The sequence below is a fragment of the Lycium ferocissimum genome, chromosome 3 (assembly GCF_029784015.1).
Source record: "Lycium ferocissimum isolate CSIRO_LF1 chromosome 3, AGI_CSIRO_Lferr_CH_V1, whole genome shotgun sequence".
Taxonomy (NCBI): Eukaryota; Viridiplantae; Streptophyta; class Magnoliopsida; order Solanales; family Solanaceae; genus Lycium; species Lycium ferocissimum.
In genome coordinates, this window is record NC_081344.1 from 18,960,015 (window position 1) to 18,984,211 (window position 24,197).

At 32.5% G+C, this 24,197-nt stretch overlaps 2 protein-coding genes and 1 long non-coding RNA gene across 4 annotated transcripts; 1 reads left to right on the forward strand and 2 right to left on the reverse strand.

The window, feature by feature from the left end:
* Positions 1-1,468: 1,468 nt before the first annotated feature.
* Positions 1,469-6,201, forward strand: LOC132049960 (disease resistance protein Roq1-like). Of its 2 annotated transcripts, XM_059440950.1 has the most exons (5): positions 1,471-2,216; positions 2,352-3,453; positions 4,067-4,342; positions 4,441-5,292; positions 5,455-6,201. In XM_059440950.1, the coding sequence occupies exons 1-5, from the start codon at positions 1,702-1,704 to the stop codon at positions 5,872-5,874; spliced, it is 3,165 nt and encodes a 1,054-aa protein (XP_059296933.1). In that variant the 5' UTR covers positions 1,471-1,701; the 3' UTR covers positions 5,875-6,201. The 2 variants fall into 2 exon arrangements, with proteins under 2 accessions (XP_059296932.1, XP_059296933.1); XM_059440949.1 differs by having other exon boundaries at positions 1,469-2,216; positions 4,441-6,201.
* A 241-nt stretch (positions 6,202-6,442) lies between these two features.
* Positions 6,443-7,492, reverse strand: LOC132049961 (uncharacterized). Its single transcript, XR_009413196.1, has 2 exons — positions 7,108-7,492; positions 6,443-6,923 (listed from the first exon to the last, which is right to left on the reverse strand). It is a non-coding gene; the product is annotated as an uncharacterized LOC132049961 (long non-coding RNA).
* An 8,094-nt stretch (positions 7,493-15,586) lies between these two features.
* On the reverse strand, positions 15,587-19,493 carry LOC132049962 (pyruvate decarboxylase 1-like). Its single transcript, XM_059440951.1, has 6 exons — positions 18,895-19,493; positions 17,962-18,125; positions 16,810-17,460; positions 16,595-16,712; positions 16,129-16,317; positions 15,587-16,044 (listed from the first exon to the last, which is right to left on the reverse strand). The coding sequence occupies exons 1-6, from the start codon at positions 19,411-19,413 to the stop codon at positions 15,874-15,876; spliced, it is 1,812 nt and encodes a 603-aa protein (XP_059296934.1). The 5' UTR covers positions 19,414-19,493; the 3' UTR covers positions 15,587-15,873.
* Positions 19,494-24,197: the final 4,704 nt, after the last annotated feature.

Consider the following 24,197-nt stretch of genomic DNA (forward strand, 5'->3'; position numbering starts at 1 on the left):
AATAAAATTTATATATTTAGAAATTACATAAAAAGTACTATAAGTCATGATAATTCATAAATCAAATAATTTAGAAAAAATATAAGGAAAATGTGGTCAAAGAAGCATCTCATAGGCTCTCCAAATAGTAATAGGTTCACATAAATTTAATTCAAAAGGGCTTCATTCACTTCTCATTTTCATTTCTTGTCTAACATAGTTTCAGCACAGGCTTACAATTTGTGGTATGTAATCTTATTGCACCACGAGTTAATACTACGATTTTGGAACAATTTAAAAGAAAACAAATAATTTGAACTAAAAGAAAAACTAAGAAAGCTAACTAATGGGTTTCTTTTTATTCTACTACCGTGTTCCATTTCATTGTTCATGATAGCACTACTCTGTTCCATTTCATTGTTCATGATAGCAATAATTTTTTAATTCTGCAGCCTCATAGTCATATTCAAACTTGGTAAAAATGACAAAAGCTATGAGCTATCTATATGTACATATTCCAAATTGCAAGATGATGACAAACACTCGTGATCCTATTCAACTGTTCATTTTGTAAAAGTTCAGTTAAACCGAAATATCGGAAATTGGAACCCCATAATCGAACACTGAACTTTTAGAAAAAAGAACAGTAATCGAACCGTAGAACCGAATTAATTCGGTTCAGTCCGGTTTTTTGGTTTTCGATATTTATGTCAGCCCTAGTTGGTTTGGAGTACGAGGGTAAAACAATTAATTTTTTACTTGAATTCAAACATAGATTTTTAGAGTACTTTATGACAAAATTTATATATTTGAAAACTACGTGAAAAATACTACTCATAAGTCAACATAATCACAATAGTAATTCACGATATAGCAAAGAATTTAAGAGGATTACAGTCAGGGCCGTCTCAACAACATTGGGGGCCTAAAGCCAAGCTTCAGAGAGATGCCCTATTCTTTTTCAAAGGAAAATCGTCATATATAATTTGATTTAAAGTCTACTTCTCTAGCTTTTTTAGATTCGAAGTCATTAATTATTATTTTATAATCGATTTGTTCTAATAATTCATTTTCAATTGATAATATAGCTAATTCATTCAATCTATCTTGAGACATTGTTGATCTTACGTAAGATTTTCTCAATTTTAATTTTGAAAAACTTATTTCTGTTGAGGCAACTATTATATACTCCCTCTGTTTCAATTTATGTAAACATATATATAAAATGAACGACCTCTTTCTTAATTTGAAAAAAATTCACTTTATGAAATGATTTACAACACACAAATATTCAAGACTTATTTTGAACCACAAATTTCAAAAGTCTTCACTCTTTCTTAAATATTGTATGAAATGGGGCATAAATTGAAACGGATGAAATATATATAAAATACATCTTTAAGGAAAAATGAGGCCCCAAAAAAATTTGGGCCCCAAGCATTGCTTTTTTTTATCATCTAGCCACCCCTGATTCATGCAGTTCTGGAGCAAGTATTAGCACTCGACTCCAAACCAATTTGTAGTTAAAGAAAGAACAGTGTGACTCCCTAAATAGTAAAACCGCCGTATAAATTGGGAACACAGGGAGTATTAACTATTGGGTTGAATGGGTCAATCTTTCCCTCCACGTTGAAACCATAAGCTATGCAGCTATATATATACCAGCTTCAGTGATCAGCTAAACATCCAACCATTCTTGCATCTCATCAAACATTTCATCCAATGGATACTCAATGTATTATTCAGGGAGATTCATCTGCTTCCCAGTTCTCTCACTCACCCCATTGGAACTATGATGTATTTTTGAGTTTCAGAGGTGAAGATACCCGAAAAACCTTCACTGGTCATCTTTATTCCAGATTGTGTCAAGTTGGAGTTAATACCTTCATAGATGATGAGGAGTTGAGAAAGGGCGAGGTGATTTCAAGGGAGCTAGAGAAATCAATTGAAGAGTCTAGGATTTCAATTGTTGTTTTCTCAAGAAATTATGCTTCCTCTAGTTGGTGTCTTGATGAACTTGTTAAGATTCTTGAATGCAAACATAAGTTAAAGGAAGTAGTTTTCCCTATTTTCTATGATATTGATCCTTCTCAAGTGCGCAAGCAAACAGGGTGCTTTGGTGAAGCTTTGGCTGAACACAAGGAACGATTTGGGACTGAAAGAACGGAGAAGTGGACAGCTGCACTTACTGAAGCTGCAAATTTATCTGGATGGGATTTGCAAAATGTTGCTAACGGGTACGGTTTCTTGATCCTACTTTATACATTGTGAAGCAAACGCATATATATAATCTATGTTACGCGAAAGTTTTTTTTCCCCATTATTAGTTATTGTTGATATTATATTGTTTTCTTATTGCTAAAAAAATTTAGGTATGAATTTAAATTTATGGAGAATATTATTGAACAAGTCCTACAAGAGCTCAACCAGACACCTCTGGATATTGCTTGGCACCCAGTTGGACTAGATACTCGTGTCAAAGAGATAGATTTGTTGTTGCAAAATGAATGTGAAGATGAAGTTCACATGGTTGGTATGTATGGTGTTGGTGGAATAGGGAAAACAACTCTGGCAAAAGCTATCTACAATCGAATATTTCGACACTTCGATGGTAGTTGCTTCTTATCGAATGTTAGATCAGAAGCTGAAGCACCATCTAATGGTCTGGTCAAGCTGCAACAGAAACTTCTTTGTCAAATTCTCAAAAATAAGGATTTTGAAATTAACAATGTTGCTGAAGGCATCAAACTAATCAAAACAAGATTTGAGTCAAAAAAGGTTCTAATAGTTCTTGATGATTTGGACCACATGAGACAATTGCATGCCTTAGCAAGAGATCGAAGTTGGTTTGGTTCAGGTAGTCTCATAATTATTACAACCCGAGACAAGCATTTGCTATGTGGGCTTAGAGCAAACGAGAGATATGAGGCCAAACTATTAAATGACAATGAAGCTGTGCAACTTTTTAGTTTGCATGCTTTTAACCATCTTTTTCCACCACAAGATTATGTTGAGTTGGCGCAAGACATAATCAAATATTCTAGTGGTCTACCATTAGCTCTTGCAACATTGGGGTCACATTTGCAAGGAAGATGCGCAGAAGAATGGAGATTTGAATTTGAAAAGCTAAAAGCAATTCCTCATAGTGATATCCATGAGATTCTCAAGATAAGCTTTGATGGACTTGATGATGATACTCAGAGTGTTTTCCTTGATATTGCGTGCATTTTTCATGGGTTTTACAAGGATGAAGTTACCAAAACATTAAATGCATGTGGTTTTCATTCTGAAAGTGCAATTTCAACTTTGGTAAGAAAATGCTTGCTCCAAAGGGATATGTATCAGTTAGTGATGCATGATCTAGTCCGAGATATGGGAAGAGAAATCATTCGCATGGAATCACCCCGAGACCCCGGAAAACGAAGCAGATTGTTTAGCCCACAAGCAGTCCATGACGTTCTACAAGGAAATAAAGTTAGTAAAATCTTTATCTTTTTCTTGGTTATACATTCTTTGTTTCATTTTAATCTTCTATTACTTATAATTTCTATTGTCACCACAAGAATTCAGTTCATTTGGTTAGTAAGTTATTTCTAGTGTTTTGCCAACCCATGTAAACTAGAGATGAGCATTTGCTAAGTCTAAATAACTCATAAAAATGAAAAATTACCAGAGAAAATTCACCTATTTTATCTTCTGTTTATTTTGTATACGATATTTAATGAAGATCAGCGTTGATGTTATTACTTTTAGAACTATATATACGAATATTCTTTAAATATAGTCTAATTTATATCTAAATTGGTACCAGGTGTCTCATACTATACTATCAGGTATCTTGATGTTAGTTGTCCTCTTTGTTAATCTTTTTATTTTTCTTACTTAATGCTGTTAGCTAATATTTGAAGAGTCTTATCTTGCTTTTTGAGCAATTTTACATTTTTTACATCCTCTGATGTGTAAATTCATTTTCCATGAGGGAAAATGTATTCACTTTGTTTGCCCTTCAGTTTGTATAAAGTATTTTCTCTCTTAATTTCTGGGACATAACATGATCTTAAGGAGCTTTTCTTTTTCACCAAATCAGGGTTCTGAAAAGGTAGAAGTACTGAAGGTGGAAGGACAGGCATTAAGTGGAGTGAGCTTAAGCACCAAAGCATTTAAGAAAATGAAAAATCTTAGGGTGCTTATAATTGATGAATTACATATTAGTGGAGATTTTGAGCTGTTGTCCAAGGAGCTCAGATGGTTTTCTTGGCTAAAATGTCCTTTAAAGTGTATACCATCAAAATTTCCAGCTGAGAAACTAGTAGTTCTGGATATGAAAGAGAGTAATATCCAAGAATTTGGATTGAATTTGAAGGTTTGTTACTCAAATTTACAGTTTCATATGTATAATGTATTAGTATTGCAACTGGTGAAAGAAAATCTAACTTGAAAGTATATTTTATTTGATTGTAGCATTGTAAAAGTTTGAAGAATCTGGATCTCTCTTATTGCAAGCACCTTAAAAGAACACCAAACTTCAGTGGTTCACAAAGCCTTGAGACTTTGCGGCTTCGTGGTTGCTCAAGTCTGAAGGAGATCCATCAATCAATTGGAAATTTAGACAGACTAATTGATCTAGATTTGAATGGTTGCAAAAAGCTTACGAATCTTCCGCACAGCATATGTCAGCTAAAATCCCTTGAAAACTTAAACATTGGAAGCTGCTCATCTATACATGCACTGCCAGTTGACCTTGGAGAGATGCAAAGTCTAAAAAAACTTTTGGCACTTTATACAGGTATAAAACAATTGCCTGGATCTGTTGAACTGCTAAGAGATCTTGTAATTTTGGAAGTGGGAGGTCAAAATGAAGAGGCAAACAGGAGTTTTTCTCGAAGAAGAGTCCATCACGTACAATCCTTGTCAACTTCTATTTCGCAATTAAGCATTACATATTGTCGTTTGTCTGAGGAAGATATTCCTAGGGATATTGGGAGTTTATCCTCCTTACTTTCTTTAGATTTGAGTGGCAACAATTTCCAGTGTCTACCGTTTGACTTTTCTAAGTTAGGATGCTTGGAGACCTTGAAATTAAGTGACTGTGAGAATCTTCAAACACTCCCATCAGTATCTAAGTTAGAAAATCTTAAGAAATTTGAACTTGTAAATTGCAAGAACTTGGTTAAGATTACAGAGTTGGACAATCTCCCAGTTTATATAGAGGAGCTCAACATGCTTAATTGTAGCTCTCTGCCGAATCCATTCAATGAAGGCTTCTTTAGTGCACGTGCCCTAGCATTTCCATGCAGAAAAGATCGAAATCGGGTTAGTCTCTCTCTCTCTCTCTCTCTCTCTCTCTCTCTCTCTCTCTCTCTCTCTCTCTCTCTCTCTCTCTCTCTCTCTCTATCTATCTATCTATCTATCTATCTATCTATCTCTCTCTGCTATCATATTAATAATCTTGTATCAATTCGTGTGATGAAGCAGGGGTTAAATATTTATCCCCAATGCAAAGAGGTTCCAGAATGGTGCAGAAATCAAGTAACAACTTCATCTATCTGCTTTACTATGCCGCCCACATATAATAAGGAGCATCAGTTTTTAGGAATGATTGCCTGGTGTGCTCGCAAGTTTGTCAAAACAGTCTCTCCAGGCGGCTTTAGTTTTGCTAAAAATGAGTCTTCAAGAAGCTACTACTGGCCTTATGATCGTGCAATACCTGGTGGAAATGTAGAGCTATCATGTCTACAATACATATCTTCCTTACAGACACCTTTTTATGGGCAGATCAAAGCTGGAGACAAGATACAAATTAGTGAGTGGGGTACAGAAATTACAGTAAAGAAGATAGGGGTTCATCTGTTATATTTAGACAAACAAGGTAAAGTTACATCCTTATTGCGGTGATGGATCATTACGATTTGATTAAATGAAGATGGGAGATGACTAAAATCAGTTCCTAGGAATGTCTTGAATAAGTTTCACTTGAAAATTGCAAAAAATTAGTCAAGATTGCAGAGTTGGACAACCTCCCTTCTATACAGGAGATCAACATGATTAATTGTACTTCTTTGCAGAATCCATTCAACTAAGGCTTCTTTACATTTGGTCTAGCATTTTTTTTTCATGTAGAAAAGATCGAAAAGGGTTAATCTCTTTTATGATCCTCTCTCTCTTTTTCTCTGCTATTATATTATAACTCCATCCGTTCCAATTTAAGTGTCCTATTTTCCATTTTAGCTATTATATTATAACTCCATCCGTTCCAATTTAAGTGTCTTATTTTCCATTTTAGACCGTTCCAAAATAAGTGGCACTTTCTAAAAGAAATGGTCTAATCTAGCGCTCACAAGATAGGCAATCCAACGACCATCCACGAAAACTAAGAGAGAGAATATGGAGAGATCGACTTTTATGTAAATGTGGATGCTTTTATAAAAAACAGTTTTCACTTCTTTTAATATCACACGTAAAGGATGCCAAGAGATATATAATAATTGCATTGGTCTCGTTAGCTACACCACTCCTGAATAAAGAACTTAAAGGAGAATGAATCATATATTCTGCAGAATGACATTCCTCATAAGGTTGTACGTCGTTTTTCAACCTAGTTAAGTCTAAGCCATTTGGAGCCTTTGGCGCAAATCCAAGAACGCATAGTTTCTCCAACAAAAATGACTTCTCCAAGAACACATTTAGATATTTACCTAAACTAGTAGGTTTTTGAGCGGATTGTAGTAGACTCGAGATAGATTTATCAACTAATTAGTCACCTCCACAATACTCAATGCATTCAATAGTCAAATTACAACTTAATAATCTCAAAATTTCAATAAACTCAGTCACAGTACTCAATACAACCCAAATTCTAATAGTTCGACTAAAATAGACTATAACAACTACTAATTCAGCCCAATTAATCAACTCAGCCATTCCAGCTCCATTAGATAACATAACTGAAATGGAAAGCAAATTGAAGCTTAAAACACGATCTATAACTTGATAATGGTTTCCAGTCACTTAGAGAAGATACGAAGTAACATAATTGGTTGGGAAGAAGGGAATTTAGAACAGAGAGAGAGAAAAGAAATTGGGGTGTTAGGAGAGAAGAAGAACACGATATAAGGGTGAGAGATTTACCAAATTTTCACATTTTCCTCATCTGTATTTTGGGAGTACTTATACTTGGCTCCATCAAGCAATCTGCACCCTCCATTCTCTTCTAGTTTGAGCCGCACGATCACTTAACTAACTTTTAAATGATGCCCCTAATTTCGTTAATGAGTTGATTAATTAAAAGACCAAACGATGTCGTTTCTAGTCTAATTTATTATTAATGACTCAGAGGTCATTACACGGATCTTATGTTAGCCCCGGACGTTGGTCTGTAACTAGAAAGTAAAGCGCTTGAGCTTGAGAAGCTTCTAGTCCAGCAGGCCCGTTAAATTCACTAGGATTACATACCAAGTCGGCCCTAGGGTTTTGTTCTAGGGGTAAGAGCATAGTGCTTGATGTGTGAATTCGATGCATGTCACAGGTTCAAATTTAGCTACAGATGAAAGCTAGATGTTTAGGTAGAGAAGTATATAGACGGACGAACCCATTTTTTGTCGAATTTTAGACCGTGAGTTACTGACCATATCGTGGATTTCTTGATTAAAAGAGAATAAGCGGGACTTGGTCGCTGACTTGAAAGAAAAATTACCAAGATAAATTTTTCAGCCACTCTTAAATGCCGTATTCATGGCCTAGACGAGAAAAATGGGGAACACTGGAAAACATATAGAGTTTATAATTGGGAAATTTCAGAGACCTCCCTCTAAATTTGTCTTTGTAACACACACCTTTATTGTGTTTTGAGATATTACGTTTACCTCTCTTTTTTTTTTTTTTTTTTTTTTTTGTAACGAAAGTTGATTTAAATGGCAAAATTATGTAATGTTCCAAAATTGCCCCTCGGTGACATTAATTGTTAAATACGACTTCATTCATCCCAATTTATATGACACTCTTTCCTTTTTCCCAAAAAGAATGATACCTTTCGATAATTATAAACAACTTAACTTTAAAATATTCCTTTTACCTTAATGAAATGATTTCCGGCCACAAAATTTTTGTTGGCTTGTTTTAGACCACAAGATTAAAAACTATTCCTTTTTTTCCTTAAATTTCGTGCCAAGTCAAACGCCCTCATATAAATTGGGACGGACGGAGTAGTAAGTTCTATAACGCATAATTTTTTTCTTCTACGAAATGGAACTAATATCGATGAGCTACATGTCTCGGTTATAAGAAATGGAACTATTTTCAGTTTTAAAGTTATACGAAAAGTCGGGTTTCTCAACCTCGGATTTTTTGGTTTTCTCGGGTTTTCCGATAAAGTTTTCATACAAGACATATAACTTGTGCTTCAAATATTTCTTTAGTGTTAGTAAGATACAATTATCTAATTAAGGTAATTTTTTAAGAAAATAACAAAATGTGAGATGAATAATGACATTGTACTAAAATATTCAACAACAAAAATAATGAAATCGCATAAAAGAGATATTGCTAATTAATAAGCCATAATGAAAATGATCATAATCTAAAAGTGCTAAGTCATGATAAAATAAGTACGACTAATAAGTATTAATCACATGACTGACTAAATATTAAGAAAAATAAAATTAAGTTATGCATTTTCATTCTTAAATGAATACAAACTAAAGAATAGATATCCAAGATTATTGTCATTTCTAGTGTTAGAATTGAATTTCTTTTGTTAGCATTAGTATTAATTTGGTTTTGATGTTGGACTTTATTTGAGTTACTAATATCTTTGAGCTATAAACTTATTGGACCATTTAGAATTATAAGTTCAAGCTTGAAATAATATGTTAATAGACAAAAACCATAAACAAGTTTGAGAAATATTTTATAAATTACATTACAAATAAATACCTTCATGTATAATTTTTTTTTTTTAAAATTGTATACATGTATTGTTGGGTTGGTTTGGTTCGGTTTGACTTTTTTTAGTTAAAACCAAACCAAACTAATTATGGCTTCAAATATCAAACCAAGTCAAACCAAACCATTAATCGGATTTCTTTTCCAGTTTAACTGAGATTGTTAGTTTGGTGCGGTTTGTTGGTTTTCTTGATACACACCTACTTTAGGGGTCATTTGGTTGGGGAACAAGTTATCGAAGATTAATTATTCGGGGATTAGTTATCCTGAAATTAGTATCCCATTCCCAACGGGGATAAAATTAACACTGTAATCTCAGGATGACTAATCCAGGGATTAGTAATTACGTGATTTTATCCTAAACAAACGTGAAATAAACTCATCTCAAATTTAATTCCAAAATTATTTATGTCTTATCCCTCGTACAAAACAAGGGCTTATAATTCATACTTGAATATGGCGTTCCAATCCCAATCGAGCAAGTGGAGAAAAGAAGAGAAAAATACTACTCCACTAAGAGCACAAGCAAATCCCACACATAACAAGCTACAGTTAATTCAGACAAAGTAAATTTTTGAGAAAGATAGTGTCATTTGTGTTCAAGAAAGCCATCAGTTCAACTTGCTTAGTCAAACTCCCATTTTTTAGGAGAAAAAGAACAAAAAGTAGAAAGACTTTTAGAAAAGGTATGTACCCTTTATTCATCTATTTTCTGAAAAAACCCCTCAATTCAACAGGCTCATTTATTCCCTTTGACTAACGGACAACACTAATTTTTTTTTTAAAAAATATATTTAAATTACACAGATTTTATTACTGAAAAATTGATTTATTTTTTTAAAGGAAAAATGGTGTATTTGTAGAATAAGGAAAAAAATTTTCAAACCCCATTTTTTTTTTTAAGCCTTATATATATATATATATATATATATGAAGATTTTCATTAAAACATGTGGAATTTTTTTAAATTTGGAAAACTTTTTTTTGGTGGAAACCCCATTTTTTTTTTGAAAATTCAATTTTAAATGCGAAAAACTGATTGTTTTTTAAGTAAAATGTGCAAAACTGATAAAAGATTTAAAAAAAGTGAGTTTTCGGTTTTTTTTTTTTTTTCCATAAAAAATTTAATAATTTTTATAAAAATCAGTTTTTTGATTTTGAAAAAAAAAATTTGTCGTCCGTTAGTCTAAGGACATAAATCAGCCAAAAAGTTGAATTGAGGGGTAGTTTTAGCAAAATAGATGAATAAAAGGGTATTTTTATATCTTTTCTAAAAGTTCAGGAGCATTTTTGCCCTTTTCCGTTATATTTTTAAAAAGATATTTATTTATGTGCCAAACGTCTAATGTACTATTAGTGCTCCATGTGAAAAAATATGTACGATTTTAAAAAATTCAAAGATAATGTACTATTTTGGTCCTTTTCTCCATTAGTGTTCAAGAAAGCCATCAGTTCAACTTGCTTAGGCCCCACCAAGGAGAAAAAGGAAAAGTAGAAAGACTTAAGTGTCCACTCAAGTCAATAGAAAACTAAGTACAGTACAGATTAATTATTTAGGTGCTGTTTGGCCATAAATGTCAAAAATAAATTCATTTTTTTTAGAATTTTTGGAGTTGGAGTTGTGTTTGGCCATAATTTTTGAAATTGTAGTTTTTGGTGAATATATAATGTAAAAAAGTAAAAAAAGTGAAAAATTTTTGAAAAACAAGTTTTTCTTGTTTTTTATTCCGGAATACAACTCCGGAGTTGTCAAAGATACTCCTAATATACACGTCGGCCAAACGTTATTTGAAAAAAAAAAAAAGTTGGAGTTGGAATTGGAGTTGTGTTTGGCCGTAGTTTTTGAAATTGTAGTTTTTGGTGAAATGTAGTGTAAAAAAGTGAAAAAAGTGGAAATTTTTTGAAAAACAAGTTTTTCTTGTTTTAAGTATTTCGGAATATAACTCCGGAAAAAAATGAATAATTTTTATGGCCAAACGCTAAAAGTAAAAAAGTGAAAAAAATTTCCGTAAAAAAGTGAATAATTTTTATGGCCAAACGCCCACTAAAAGTAAAAAAAAGTGAAAAAAAAATCGAAAAAAAGTGAATAATTTTTATGGCTAAACGGCTACTAAATATGCAGTCCTAAATTAACCCACCTCACACGTAAAAGATTAATCAAATTTTGGACTGAAATGTCTGAAGTAGGACCTCACTGGAAAAACTGTCTTGATCTTCTGAAAAATCAAAAGTGGAGCAGCCATGAATTTAATTAATCTTTGTGGTGCCTTTCACTGGACTCTTTCAATTCCCTCAAATTTCTACGTGGATATGTGATACTTACCTCGTTTAAATATCAAAGGTTGGGATTTATTTAATTAAATGTTTCCTAAATTATGGTCAACACTCAAAATGATGAAAATATATTTCCACTTTAGCCTATCAGTCCTAAATATGGTCTCCTAAAATTTTGACACCAAATAAATTCCTTCAAATAAGGATTAGCCCTGATTTGGCAAAAATTCGAACTAATAATACAAAGAAGAAATCAAATGAACTAGGCTAGTTTTAGAGCCTTAAAATGAATATTCTAAATTCATTTTGTTATTAATACTTTTATTTTTCATGAAATAAATAAATGAATTTTATCTTTTGGTAACCATATATGGAACCATGGAAAATAGAAAGAAAGAGAAATAGAGAGAAAGCACACCAAATAGGAATAACTGGGAAAATGAAAAAGGAGATCAAAATATTCTAATTGATTGTTTTTAAATTGAGGCAATTTAGTAAATTATATTTTCTATTTATTATTTTCTTCAAGAAGTGAAAAGTGCTAAAACGACAATTTGAATAGGGCAGACGGAGTAGTTATTTTAGTATGTATAAATTGTTTAATCCTCTTGACAGCCAAGTATACATATGCACGCTAGTATATGTATTCACTCTCTGTGAAATTTTACATTTTTCGAATTTTCTTATTAAAATTACTGATTTCGTCACTGATTGTGACACTTCTTAAATTTCCACATAGATGTAGTAAGACTGTTAAATCTGCTGAAAGACCAAAGAAGAAAGAAGAATATTAATTAGATAGAGACATCCACACATACAAGTCAAGTCAATAGAAAAAACTACAGAGAAACCAAATTGAGAGTTTATCTTGGTGGAGAATAATTAAAGGCACTTCAACCACCCCACGCATAAATTTTTTTTTTAGAAACATCAAACATGACATCAATATTGTTTGGACTTCACCTTTCGAAATTAGGACCTCATAAGACAAATATGAGATTCGGTCTTGACACATTTTGATAAATTGTAAGTGCTGGAGCTTTTGTATTATAAGTTGCTTATTCCTTGTTTTACTTCAATTTCCTTACCAAATGCCTACCAACATTATCTATGGAACCCATGTCCGGTCCTAATCATAATGTTTTAATGCATCCATTTCAATTTATGTGACACTCTTTCCTTTTTAATTAGTCCAAAAAAGAATGATAAATTTCTATATTTAGTAATAATTCAACTTGAAATTTACCTACTTACCTTTAATAAAATGATTTCTAGCCACACAAATTTTTATGATTTGTTTTTGGCAAAAAAATGAACTAAATATACAAAGAAGCAATCAAATGGACTAGGCCAGCTTTACATCCTTTAAAATGAATATCATATTTTCTTTATTGATTAATACTTTTTATTTTTCATGAAATAAATAAATGAATTTTATCTTTTGGTATCCCTATATGGAACCTTGGAAAATGAAAAGAAGGAGAAATAGAGAGAAAGTACACCAAATTGGAACAATTGGGAAAATGAAAAAGGAGATCAAATATTGCAATTTATTGTTTTTAAATAGAGGCAATTTAGTAAATTATATTTTGTATTTATTATTTTTCTTAAAGAATGAAAAGTGCTAAAACAACAGTTAAAGTAGGATAGACGGAGTAGTTAATTTAGTTTATATAAATTGTTGAATCCTCTTGAAAGCAAAATATACATAGTCACTTTACTACACGTGCGCGCACACACACACATATATATATATATATATTCTTTGAGCAATTTTACATTTTTCGAATTTTCTTCTGAAAATTACTGATTTCGTCACTGATCATGACACTCCTTAAATTTCAACATAGATGTCGTAAGACTATTGAATCTATCAAAAGACCAAAGAGGGAAGAAGAATATTAATTAGAGAGAGACTTTATATTAATTAGAGAGGGACTTCCACATGGACGACCCTAGTCAATAGGAAAAAACTATAGAGGAACAAAATTGAAGGTTTGTCTTGTTGGAGACTAATTAAAGGCACCTCAACCAGGCACCCCACACGTAAAAGAAATTTCAGAAACATCAAACATCGTTAGATATCAACATTGTATGAACTTCAAACCTTTTGAAATTAGGACCTCATAAGACAAAGATGGGATTCAGTCTTGACACATTTTGATAAATTGTAAGCGGAGTTGTTGTATTATAAGTTGCTTAATCCTCGTTTTCCTTTAATTTTCTTACTGACTGCCTGCCAATATTATCTGCGCAACCCCATATCCTGTCCTAATCATAATGTGTTACTCTCTCCGTCTCAATTTATGTGACACTCTTTTCTTTTTAGTCAGTCCAGAAAAAAATGATACCTTTTTATATTTAGTAATAATCTAACTTTAAATTTACATATGTAGCCTTAATGAAATAATTTCTAGCTACACAAATTTCGAAATTTGTTTTATGCAAAAAATATGAACTAATAATACAAAGAAGCAATCAAATAGACTAGGCTAGCTTTACAGCCTTAACATGAACATCATATTTTCTTTTGAGATTGATACTTTTTATTCTTCATGAATAAATAAATAAATTTCATCTTTTGGTATTCATACATGGAACTTCGGAAAATGGAAAGAAGGAGAAATAGAGAGAAAGCACACTAATTAGGAACAATTGGGAAAATGAAAAAGGAGATCAAGTATTGTAATTGATTGTTTTAAATAAAGGCAATTTGGTAAATCATATTTTATATATTAATTTTCTTAAAGAAGTGAAAAAAATACTAAAACGACAGTTAATATAGGAAGGATGGAGTAGTTACTTTAGTAAATATAAATTTTTGAATCCTCTTGATAGCCAAGTATACATATTCGCTCAGTATATGTATTCACTCCTTGTGCAATTTTACATTTTTCAAATTTTCTTATTAAAATTACTGATTTCGTCATTGATCATAACACTTCTTAAATTTGCACTGTCGAAAGACCAAAGAGGAAAGAAGAATATTAATTAGAGAGACTTCCACATGCATGACTCCAGTCAATAGAAAAAATTAAATTATAGAGGAACCAAATTGAGGGTTTGTCTTGTTGGAGACTATAATTAAAGGCACCTCAACCACCCCCACGCGTAAAAGAAATTTGAGAAAGATCAAACAACATTAGACATCAACATTGTTTGGATTTCAAACCTTTCAAAATTAGGACCTCATAAGACAAATATGAGATTCGGTCTTGACACATTTTGATAAGTTACAAGTGGAGCTTTTGTATTATAAGTTTACTTATTCCTTGTTTTACTTCAATTTCCTTACCGAATTCCTACCAATATTATCTATGGAACCCAATGTCCGGTCCTAATCATGATGTTTTACTCTATCCGTCTCAATTTATGTGACACTTTTTTCTTTTTAGTCAATCCATAAAAGAATGATACGTTTCTTATATTTAGTGATAATACAACTTTAAATTTACCTATTTACCCTTAATGAAACGATTTCTAGCCACACAAATTTTTATGGTTTGTTTTTTGCAAAAAATATGAACTAATAATACCAGAAGCAATCAAATGGACTAGGCTAGCTTTACAGCCTTAAAATGAATGTCATATTTTCTTTATTGGGAAATGTTGCAGTACAAGTGTTAAAGAAACCACAGAACACAAAACATTTTTATATTAAATATCGACTTAAAGTTGAAATAAGATTATGTTAAGTATCACCTAGCGATTAATACCACGACTTGGGGTGGGGTGAAATTATTTGTTGATGGGTCGGGACGGGTCAACTTTTGTGGCATGTGTATTTTTAATTAAATGGTTAATTATAGTTGAATTGAGCATTTTCATCCACTTAAGGATACAAGTATACACTTTATTAACGTGAGGGATATATTTGACCACTTTCACTAAGGGGAGAAGGGTATATTTGCCCATTTTCGCTAAAAGAAGATAAAGTTGACTAATAAACTAAAATAAAGGGGTATATTTGACCCTTTTCCCTATAATTAAACTAGCATTGTTAGGGATAGGAACATATAGTTTCAAACCACAAACAAATGCGAGTAGTAACTTTAACACTCCCTCCGTCCTACTAATATATGTGGCGTTTTTCGCTCTCGAGATTCAAACTATGTGAACTTAACCAACATTTTAAAAAATATTATATAATTTTTTAAATCTAGATTTTAATTTTAAAATATTGAGCTAATCTAATCAATTTTAGCTTTAAGTATATTTCAGTTGACTCTCGAGAAACGTAAAACGTCATATAAACTGGAACAGAAGGAGCAATTAAGATTGATTACAATTTGGTTTGAGTTCTGCGTAAGATTAAAATATGATTTCGGTTCGTTTCAAATCCTAATAAATCAACGAAATGTAGTTTAATTGAATATATGGTTACACAGTAACATAACAAAGTAGAACTCATATAGCCATACTTTGTGTTCACCCAGATCATTATTATCACATAACAAGGTCGCAAAGCTTCATAGAAGGCATCATGTTAAACAAAAACTTTGTTAAAAGAAGAGAGACAACATTCCCAAAATTGACAATCTTATGAACAGGCAACACTAGCAGAATATCCTCACGTGATACGAACTACTAGAAACTGCAAATGAGAAATAACGTGGGAACTTGCCAACTCGCAGAACAGTTACGCAGTGACCTGAAATTTGCTATGAACATTCAGAAATTTTACTGTGGATTTGGTGGACGACTATTAGCTGCGGAGACTCTAGAACCCCATTCAAGCAGCTCTTTGCTGGTGTCATCCTTGTGAACAATCACTTCAATGAAGCACAGGCAGTCTTTCTTGGCTCCAGTTGCTGTTTCAATTGCTTCCACAAGCTCATCTTCACAACGAACCTACACAAGAATGCAAGCACCGATGAAATAAAATTACTTTAGTTGAAATCTTGTAACTCAACCAATGGTAGCGAAATTCCTCACCTTTGCTGTCCAACATTTTCCATCCCCGTTGTGGATTGCATCGACGAGTCCAGTGTAATTCCAGTTCTTGATAACATTGTAAGGTCCGTCGTGGATCTCAACTTCAATTGTGTAACCACCATTGTTTATCAAGAAGATGATAGTCCTCTGCCCGCATCCTAGCATCGTTGATATATCCTGAGCAGTCACCTGCGAGTATTTTGCCATACAGAATGATTAGACCACGATGGAATTGATAAACACAACCAATTCATTGTGTCGAATTCAGTTCACAGCACAATTGTTTTTGGAATTTTTTTCATTTGAAATCAATTACGGCTCGCTAGCCAAATAAACAAACACATATACATCGATTATGTATATTATATGTATATAATATGTATATTTATACTTAATATACAAAACCTATAATTTGTTGGCTATTGTTTTTTTAAGCGGTAAAAATGTAAATATCCCATCTTATTACCTGAAAGCTACCATCACCGATGAAAGCAATCACCCTCTTTTCTTGTGCTGCTTGTGCATAACCAAGAGTTGCCCCAACAGACCAACCAATAGATCCATACTGCATTTGGAACTCATACCTGAAAGAAAGCCAAAGAATAACAAGTCATTATGATGAACACGGAAGGCATTACACACGAAATACTTGGCATTTCACGTTGTTATTTTTGAGCTTACCCGCATCCCTCGGGCAGTTTAAGCTTCTGGCAATTGAACCATGAATCCCCTGTCTCAGCAATCACAGCAGTGTCACCAGACAGCATCCTCTGAATGTGTTCAAAGAGAACATTGACTCTCAATGCCTCTTTAGGCTCACACTTGAGAGGATGTCCCTCAGGAACATAAATCCTTCGATAATTCTCGTGTGCAGTAGGGTTGTGCTTTAGCCTCTTGGCCAATGCCGAAAGGAAATCCTTCATTAGGACACAACCAAATGCAGGCCCATTCGCAATAGTCACGCGATCTGGCTGGACAATGATCGCTTTCTCTTTCTTGAGAAGCAGAGAATACCCAACAGAGCTATAGTCATTAAAAATAGGTCCAGCAAACAAGTAAGCATCAGCAGATTCCACAATTTCAGCGCAGAAGGCCGTGCTCACTGCACCCCAATAAGTTCCAATGAAACGAGGGTGGTGTTCTGGAACCATCCCCTTAGCAGATGGCATCACTGCAACAGCATATCCACTTGCGTTCGCTAATTCAACAAATGCATCAGATGCCTTTGCGGCGCGCAATTTTGGTCCTCCCACAATGACTGGTTTCACAGCTTTGTTTAAGAACTCTGCAGCTGCCTCCACTGCTGCTTCCAAACCCATCTTGTTACTCAATCTAATACCAGGAAAAGAAACCATACAAGTAAACAACTTAGACCACATTAATTGCAAAACAGAACAAACACCAAAGAAGATGCTCATATGTCACAACTCACAACTTATATGACGCTGTTGTAATTCTAAAACAATCTACTCCTATATGATACCCTTTTATTTAAAGACATTTAAAAGCTTGATGACATTCCATTGTACAACTCGTACGATATGAACACTAGATTGGAGTTTACCAAAGCCCCTTAATGGATTTAACCAATGACGCATGCCTTACCGTATTCAAAGATGAATTTGGATAGGACATTTTAAACTAAATATTTTCCACCGATAAAACACACAAATCAAATTAAATTAACATCTTAAAGTTTCTGCGTAGTCAGATTTTATGTTGTCATTCAAAATGAACTGGAAGGAGTAATTTCCTTCATACAAAAGACCCCAACATACATGTGGAAAACAGAGCATATTAAGTGAAAAAAATGAAATTCTAAAATATACATACCTGGGAGAGATGCAAAATGGAACAGGTTCACGACTAAAAGTTGGGTGTGGAATCCCTGGCAAGTTACAGCTTACGCTTATATAAACCGGCTTACTCTCTTTCAGCGACGTAGATATTGCTGTATCAATCATTTCGTGTGCATCCTCTAAGTTATTCACCACAGCCTGAAAACCCAAAACACAAAAACTTATAAATAAAAAGATGGAAACTTAATGTACCCTTTGGCACATCTAGCTTACCAACATGGTCGAATTATACACTAACTATACACTGTGTACATATTTTGTAAACTAGATGTCCGAATGGTATTTGGCCGTAACTTTCCCTAAAAAGATTATACTCATCAATCCACCAATCAACTAGTCTTCAATACCAAACATTTATATCAATTTTTCTCTATTACGACCCATTTCATTCAAATGCGAAGTACTCCCTCTGTCTCAATGTCCCAATTTATATGACATTTTTCGCTTCCCGAGATTCAAACTTCATGAACATTGACCAACCTTTTAAGATGTATTTCTTCACAAAATTAATATGAGAAACTTGCAACTTATAGTACTTTTCATGTAGCTTTTAAATATATAAATTTTAATCTAAAATTTTAAGTTAATCTAATTCAGTTTAGCTTCAAATTTTAAGTATCCCGTAAATTGAGACGAAGGGAGTATATTATATGTATAGGTATGTATATTATCTGTATATTTAGAACAAAGTATACACTACCTACATACTGTGTACCTATTCTGTAAACTAGGCTGTGTACACATTTTGTAACTAGATGGCCGAATTGGCTATAACTTCCCCTAAAAAGATTATACTCATTCAATCAATCCAATAGTCAATACCAAACATTCAAATCAACTTTGCTCTATTACGACCCATTTCACTCAAATCAAAAATACCCAAACTTGTAACAAGCTAAGATTTTACCTGGTAACAAGTGACAGTTTGAAAGCAACGAAGTTCTTGACTAAAATCGGGCAACCCAATAGTATGATGAAGCACTCTATTAGTCCCATAATCATTAGAATTAGGTCCACCAACAATACAAATCAAAGGCAGATTCTCACTATAAGCACCAGCAATAGCATTTAACACACTTAATCCACCAACAGTGAATGTCACAACACACGCACCAACACCCCGTGATCTAGCATAACCATCAGCAGCATATCCAGCATTTAATTCATTACAACAACCAATGAATTTAAGTCCTGGTTCAGCTATAAGGTGATCTAGTAATGTTAGGTTGAAGTCACCCGGCACACCGAATATGTCGGTTACGCCTACTTGGACTAAACGGCGTGCTAAGTGACGGCCTAAAGTGGAGTCTGGTGAGTTGAATGGGATGGTTGGGGTGTGGATTGTAACGGCGTTAGTGGAGGGTAAACAGCCTACGTCGTTGTGAGTGGGTGGACACGTGTCAATTGAACCGATCTTTGCATCCATGAGTACTGTTTGAGTGTTTGAGAAAGTGGTGGAAATGAATGATGATTGATGAGTATGGCTACTTTGGGTAATTTTCTTGGATTTTATATGAGAGGAAAAGAAATTGTTTAGGAGAAAAAACAGGGGGCGGATTTGAGATTTTGTTTTGCTGGTGTCGGTTTTAGTATTCCACGGGGCGGTGGTCTAAGGGAAGGTTAGTGGAAAATCGTTTCCATAGTTGAATAATGTTTTATTACCCGGCCATGAGAATTTTTCATTTTTTCTGAAATATTTTTTTGTTTTATTTAAAAATTAGTATTTGATCGTGAAAATTTTAGATACAATTTCTTATATGTGGAATTATGACAATGTTTAAAATTCTGTTTTTACTTTTTTTTATGTTTAGTACATTTAACAACTAAACATTTTTTTACAAAAATTTAAACAAAACACAAGTACAACTTCAAAATTCCAAATAAAATAAAAAATATTTAGTTTTTTCATAGCCAAACGTTTACTTAGAAGGGACTAGAAAAAGGTTGACTTGAGTTTTAGTAAATGAAAAGATATTTATTTGTATTTTCAAAAAGAGATTCCAAGGACTAGGGAAAGTTTCTGTCAAACGAAAAATCAAAATAGAGGACTAGGAATTGACGTTGCACGCATCAGCAGTTTTTCAACTGTAACATACATTTATAAACAAATTCAAATAAAGACTAAATTTTTTTTATTTCTCATAGTTGACGGGCAAATTTGAACCAATCCACTAACGAAACATGGAGTATTTAGTATCAAATTCAAGCGAAGGGTGGACTTGTTTTATCAGCCCATAATTGAGTGACATTTTTAACCCCTTTCCATTGTTTTTCGTCAAGTAAATGTAAACCTTAAGAAAGTGTGGTAGTAGCAATTGTTCTCCTTTACATTTCTACATGATGTGTACCTAGACAATTTTTTTTTATTTTTAACAGATGTGTTTGGATGTGAACCTTTACTGTAACAAATATATTTTTATCGTTTGTCAATGCGATATGGAATGATTATATTCACCGAGAATCAAACAAAAAACCAAATATGTCTCAAGAGGGTGAATCACTTAAAAGGGATTTACCCTAGGCCAATTTTTTCACCATAGAAGAAGAAAAAACCTTGCGATATGTTCGTATTTATTGTCGAAAACCTTTACGTTTTATTCTTTTTCGTCCTAATTTATGTGATATAGTTTGACTAGACACGCATTTAAAAAGTATCGGAATACTTTGAAATTTGTGATCTAAAACAAGTCATAATTGTGTGATTGGAAATCATTTCATTAAGGATAAAAAAAAAGTTTTGAATTAAAATATCTCTAAAAATAAAAATGTATCATTCTTTTTTACAAACTAAAAAAAAAAAAAAGTATATCACATGAATTTAACGGAGCGACTCGTAATCTAAAAAAAAAACTAAATGGTGAATTGGTGATTGCCATCGTTCCCCTAGAATTGGCTCACCCAATAAACGCAATGTACTGCAAATTGACATGCAAATACTGGGAGCTAGCCTTGGGTTAGCTTAATGGTTTTTGGTTAGGAGAAAACAGGCAAATGAGATTCAGCCTGCTTGCCGCATACGTTGATGCACTTGGCAGCTACACGTATTCATTTCCTAGATTAAAGTTCACGAGTGACTTCTTTCTTTATTCAAAAAAAATAAAAAAAAAAAAAAAAAAATAATAATAATAATAATAAGAAAATGAGGCTTTTTATTCAATTTAGCTTTGATCTTTGGATCGCTCAAGATACCTTTCACCCAAAACCAATCACAGTTTGCTTTCTGTTCTATTCCTTTTTCTTTAATTGGACCATTGTCGTATCATCGTGGTTGGTTTTGTAGCCGTGAGATATTCATTTAATATTATGCTCTTCTAGACTATTCGTCCTTGCATTCCAAGACAAACATGATGCAAACGCACACCACAACACTAAGGCATATATTGCTACAAAATATATTGTAGCTAAATATAAAAAATTCCGTGGATAAACTCTTTAGATATAAATTTTTTTTTCATAACATTCATAATGGAAATGTAGCGTAGTTAAAAGTTAGGCACTAACTTTCGTAATTCGTGGCTAAGGACATGTACTTATTGCCACGAGTTTTTTTTTTTTTGTGTTGTAGGCTTGCGATGGTAGAACATTTACGCTTGAAAAATATACTTATAGCAAGTGATTTTATTCTTTTGCCACGACTAATAAAATTTGTAGTTATCTTCGTATTGTAGCCACAAGGTCTAGTATTGTAGCAAAAGATTTAATTTGTTTGCCACAAAACTCAAATTTTATGGCTATTTTTATAGCTTAGTTTCGTGGCAATAGTACTCATATTTAGTTACGAATTAAAAAATTCATAGCTGTGAATCAAGGTATTTGCTACAAATAATTCCTTATTACAGCTAAGAATCCATGTCTTTAGCCATGAAATAAATTGCATTATAGCTAAAAAGAATCTTCATTTGCTACGGAAATTCAAAATTTATAGCCATGTTCTTGATACGTGACAATTATAAGAGTATATGTCTAGCTACAAATTCAAAAGTTCATAGCTAAAAATCCATATTCATAGCTAAAAATCCATACTTTTTTGCTATGGAAATAAATACATGTCCATGTTCTCATTTGCGTGGAAATTTTATGTATGTTTAGCTACAAATTCATTTTTTTTTATAATAAAATGTAATAATTAGCCACGAAATTTTACTTTAGCAAAAAATGTTTGGTTATATCATTTAATTATTGCCACAATTTTTTATAACTTGAAGTAGAAATATTCATTTAGCTAGAATATTTTGTTTCAAATAATTTATTGTGGCTAAAAAGTTACTATTGCTACAATAACTTTATGGCATGACAAAAATTTATGATTAGCTACAAAATTTTACTGTAGCAAACAATTTGTGGCTATATCATTTAACTATTGCCACGAGTTTTATAACTTGAAGCAAACATATTTATTTAGCTACAATATTTAATTTCAAATAATTTATTGTAGCTAAAAGATTGTTATGGCTAAGTTAACTTTTATGCCGTGGCGAAAACTTATGATCAGCTACAAAATTTTGTTATAGCAATAAAGTTGTAGCTATTTAGGTAATTATTGCCACGATTGTTAGAAATTATAGCAAAAATAAGGAATTAGCTTTGTCAATTTGAATTTCGTAGCTAAGAAATTTTACGATTTTGTAAATAACCATGAAGTTTGAATTTTTGTGGCTATTACTAGGTAATAGCTACGAATTTTAAATTCATAACTTAGATTTCATAGCTATAGATGTCTTATGTTGTAGTGGCAAGTGCAGGAGTCCCTCGCAGTGCTGACATGTTTGTGCAAGAGTGTTCATGAAAATATTAAAAATTCGATTTATATTCAATTTTAACTAAAAATCGAACTAAGATTACGTAAAATTATAGTTACTCACTTCTTCCTAATTTATGTGGAATTTTTTGAATTTTGAGAATCAAATAAATTCTTTGACTACGATCCTTTTATATGTTTTTCAAATATTTTAAATTATTACTCCTTTCATCCATTTTTACTTGTCATGTATTGACTTGATACGCCTATTAAGGAGCCAAAAATAGAATGATAATTTTACTATATAGTCCTAATTATTGTTGTTGACACCTAATTTTTTACCTCTAATAATTTGTTTTAATTACCCAGAGTCCTTAAATATTAAACAGAGTGAAATATGTATTTTCAGAAGTCAAAATGACTTTATAAAATTATTTAGATAACATTTTACCAATCTCGTTTGATAAAATAATTTCTATAATATTATAAATCATTTGGAAATTAATTTACAATTATAATACTTTTGTTAAGTTTAACCAAGAGAGAAAATAATTTACCACAATTACCCACTCAATTGTCTAAATTGTTAAAATGTCAAGTTGCAAAGTATTTTACTATGTTTAATGCAATGAATCTGGTTAATTAAATAAATTAACCATTTTTACCCCTCAATTCTTGTTCAATCAATTTATTAGAATTTTCTTAATTAAGTATTTAATTATGATTAATTCTAAAAATTGCCCATCAAATGGTTGTAACTGAAATAATCAAGTAATAGTCCAATCATGGCCCAATTGAAAGTCAATTTCCATAATTGAGAATCATTATTGTAAAATTAGCCTTTTAAATTGTTGCTTAGTTATGTGTGACCTTGTATGAGAAGGCCAAATTCATTAGTCTGACTAATCAAGGTCATTTTTGCAAAGTCGCTTTAAATTGGCTAATTTGGACCAAATGAGGCAATAATTGAAATAGCCTGGTCTTACGACTAAATCAATTAAAGTACATATTTGCAAAATTAACTTTAGTTTGTTTAATTAATCTTTCTAATCATAATAAGGGTCTAAACTAATTAGTCTTTACCTAATTTTGGTTATCTATTAAAACGAGTGTCAAGACCCGACGCATATATATATATATATATAAACAAGGCGACTTTATTCTTCATTTTAATTCTGGACCGAGTCCAGCCCAAAAGGGCATGACCCGACCGGTATGCGGGGATAAGAGGGGAAAAGCCGCCTTTCACTTTTTTTTTCCGCCTCCAAACGTGTCACGACCCGACCCGTGGCCGTGACTAATGTCGAATTGAACGCTATCGTGCGGAGCACCCCGAAGGTTAGCATACTAACTCGCGTAATCATAATTAATCACATATAGCCTCAAATATCGCATAATAGTCAACGTGAGTAGCATAAGCGGCTAAGTGTCAAAATGTACGAATCTCAAAATATATATACAAAGGCAAGCCG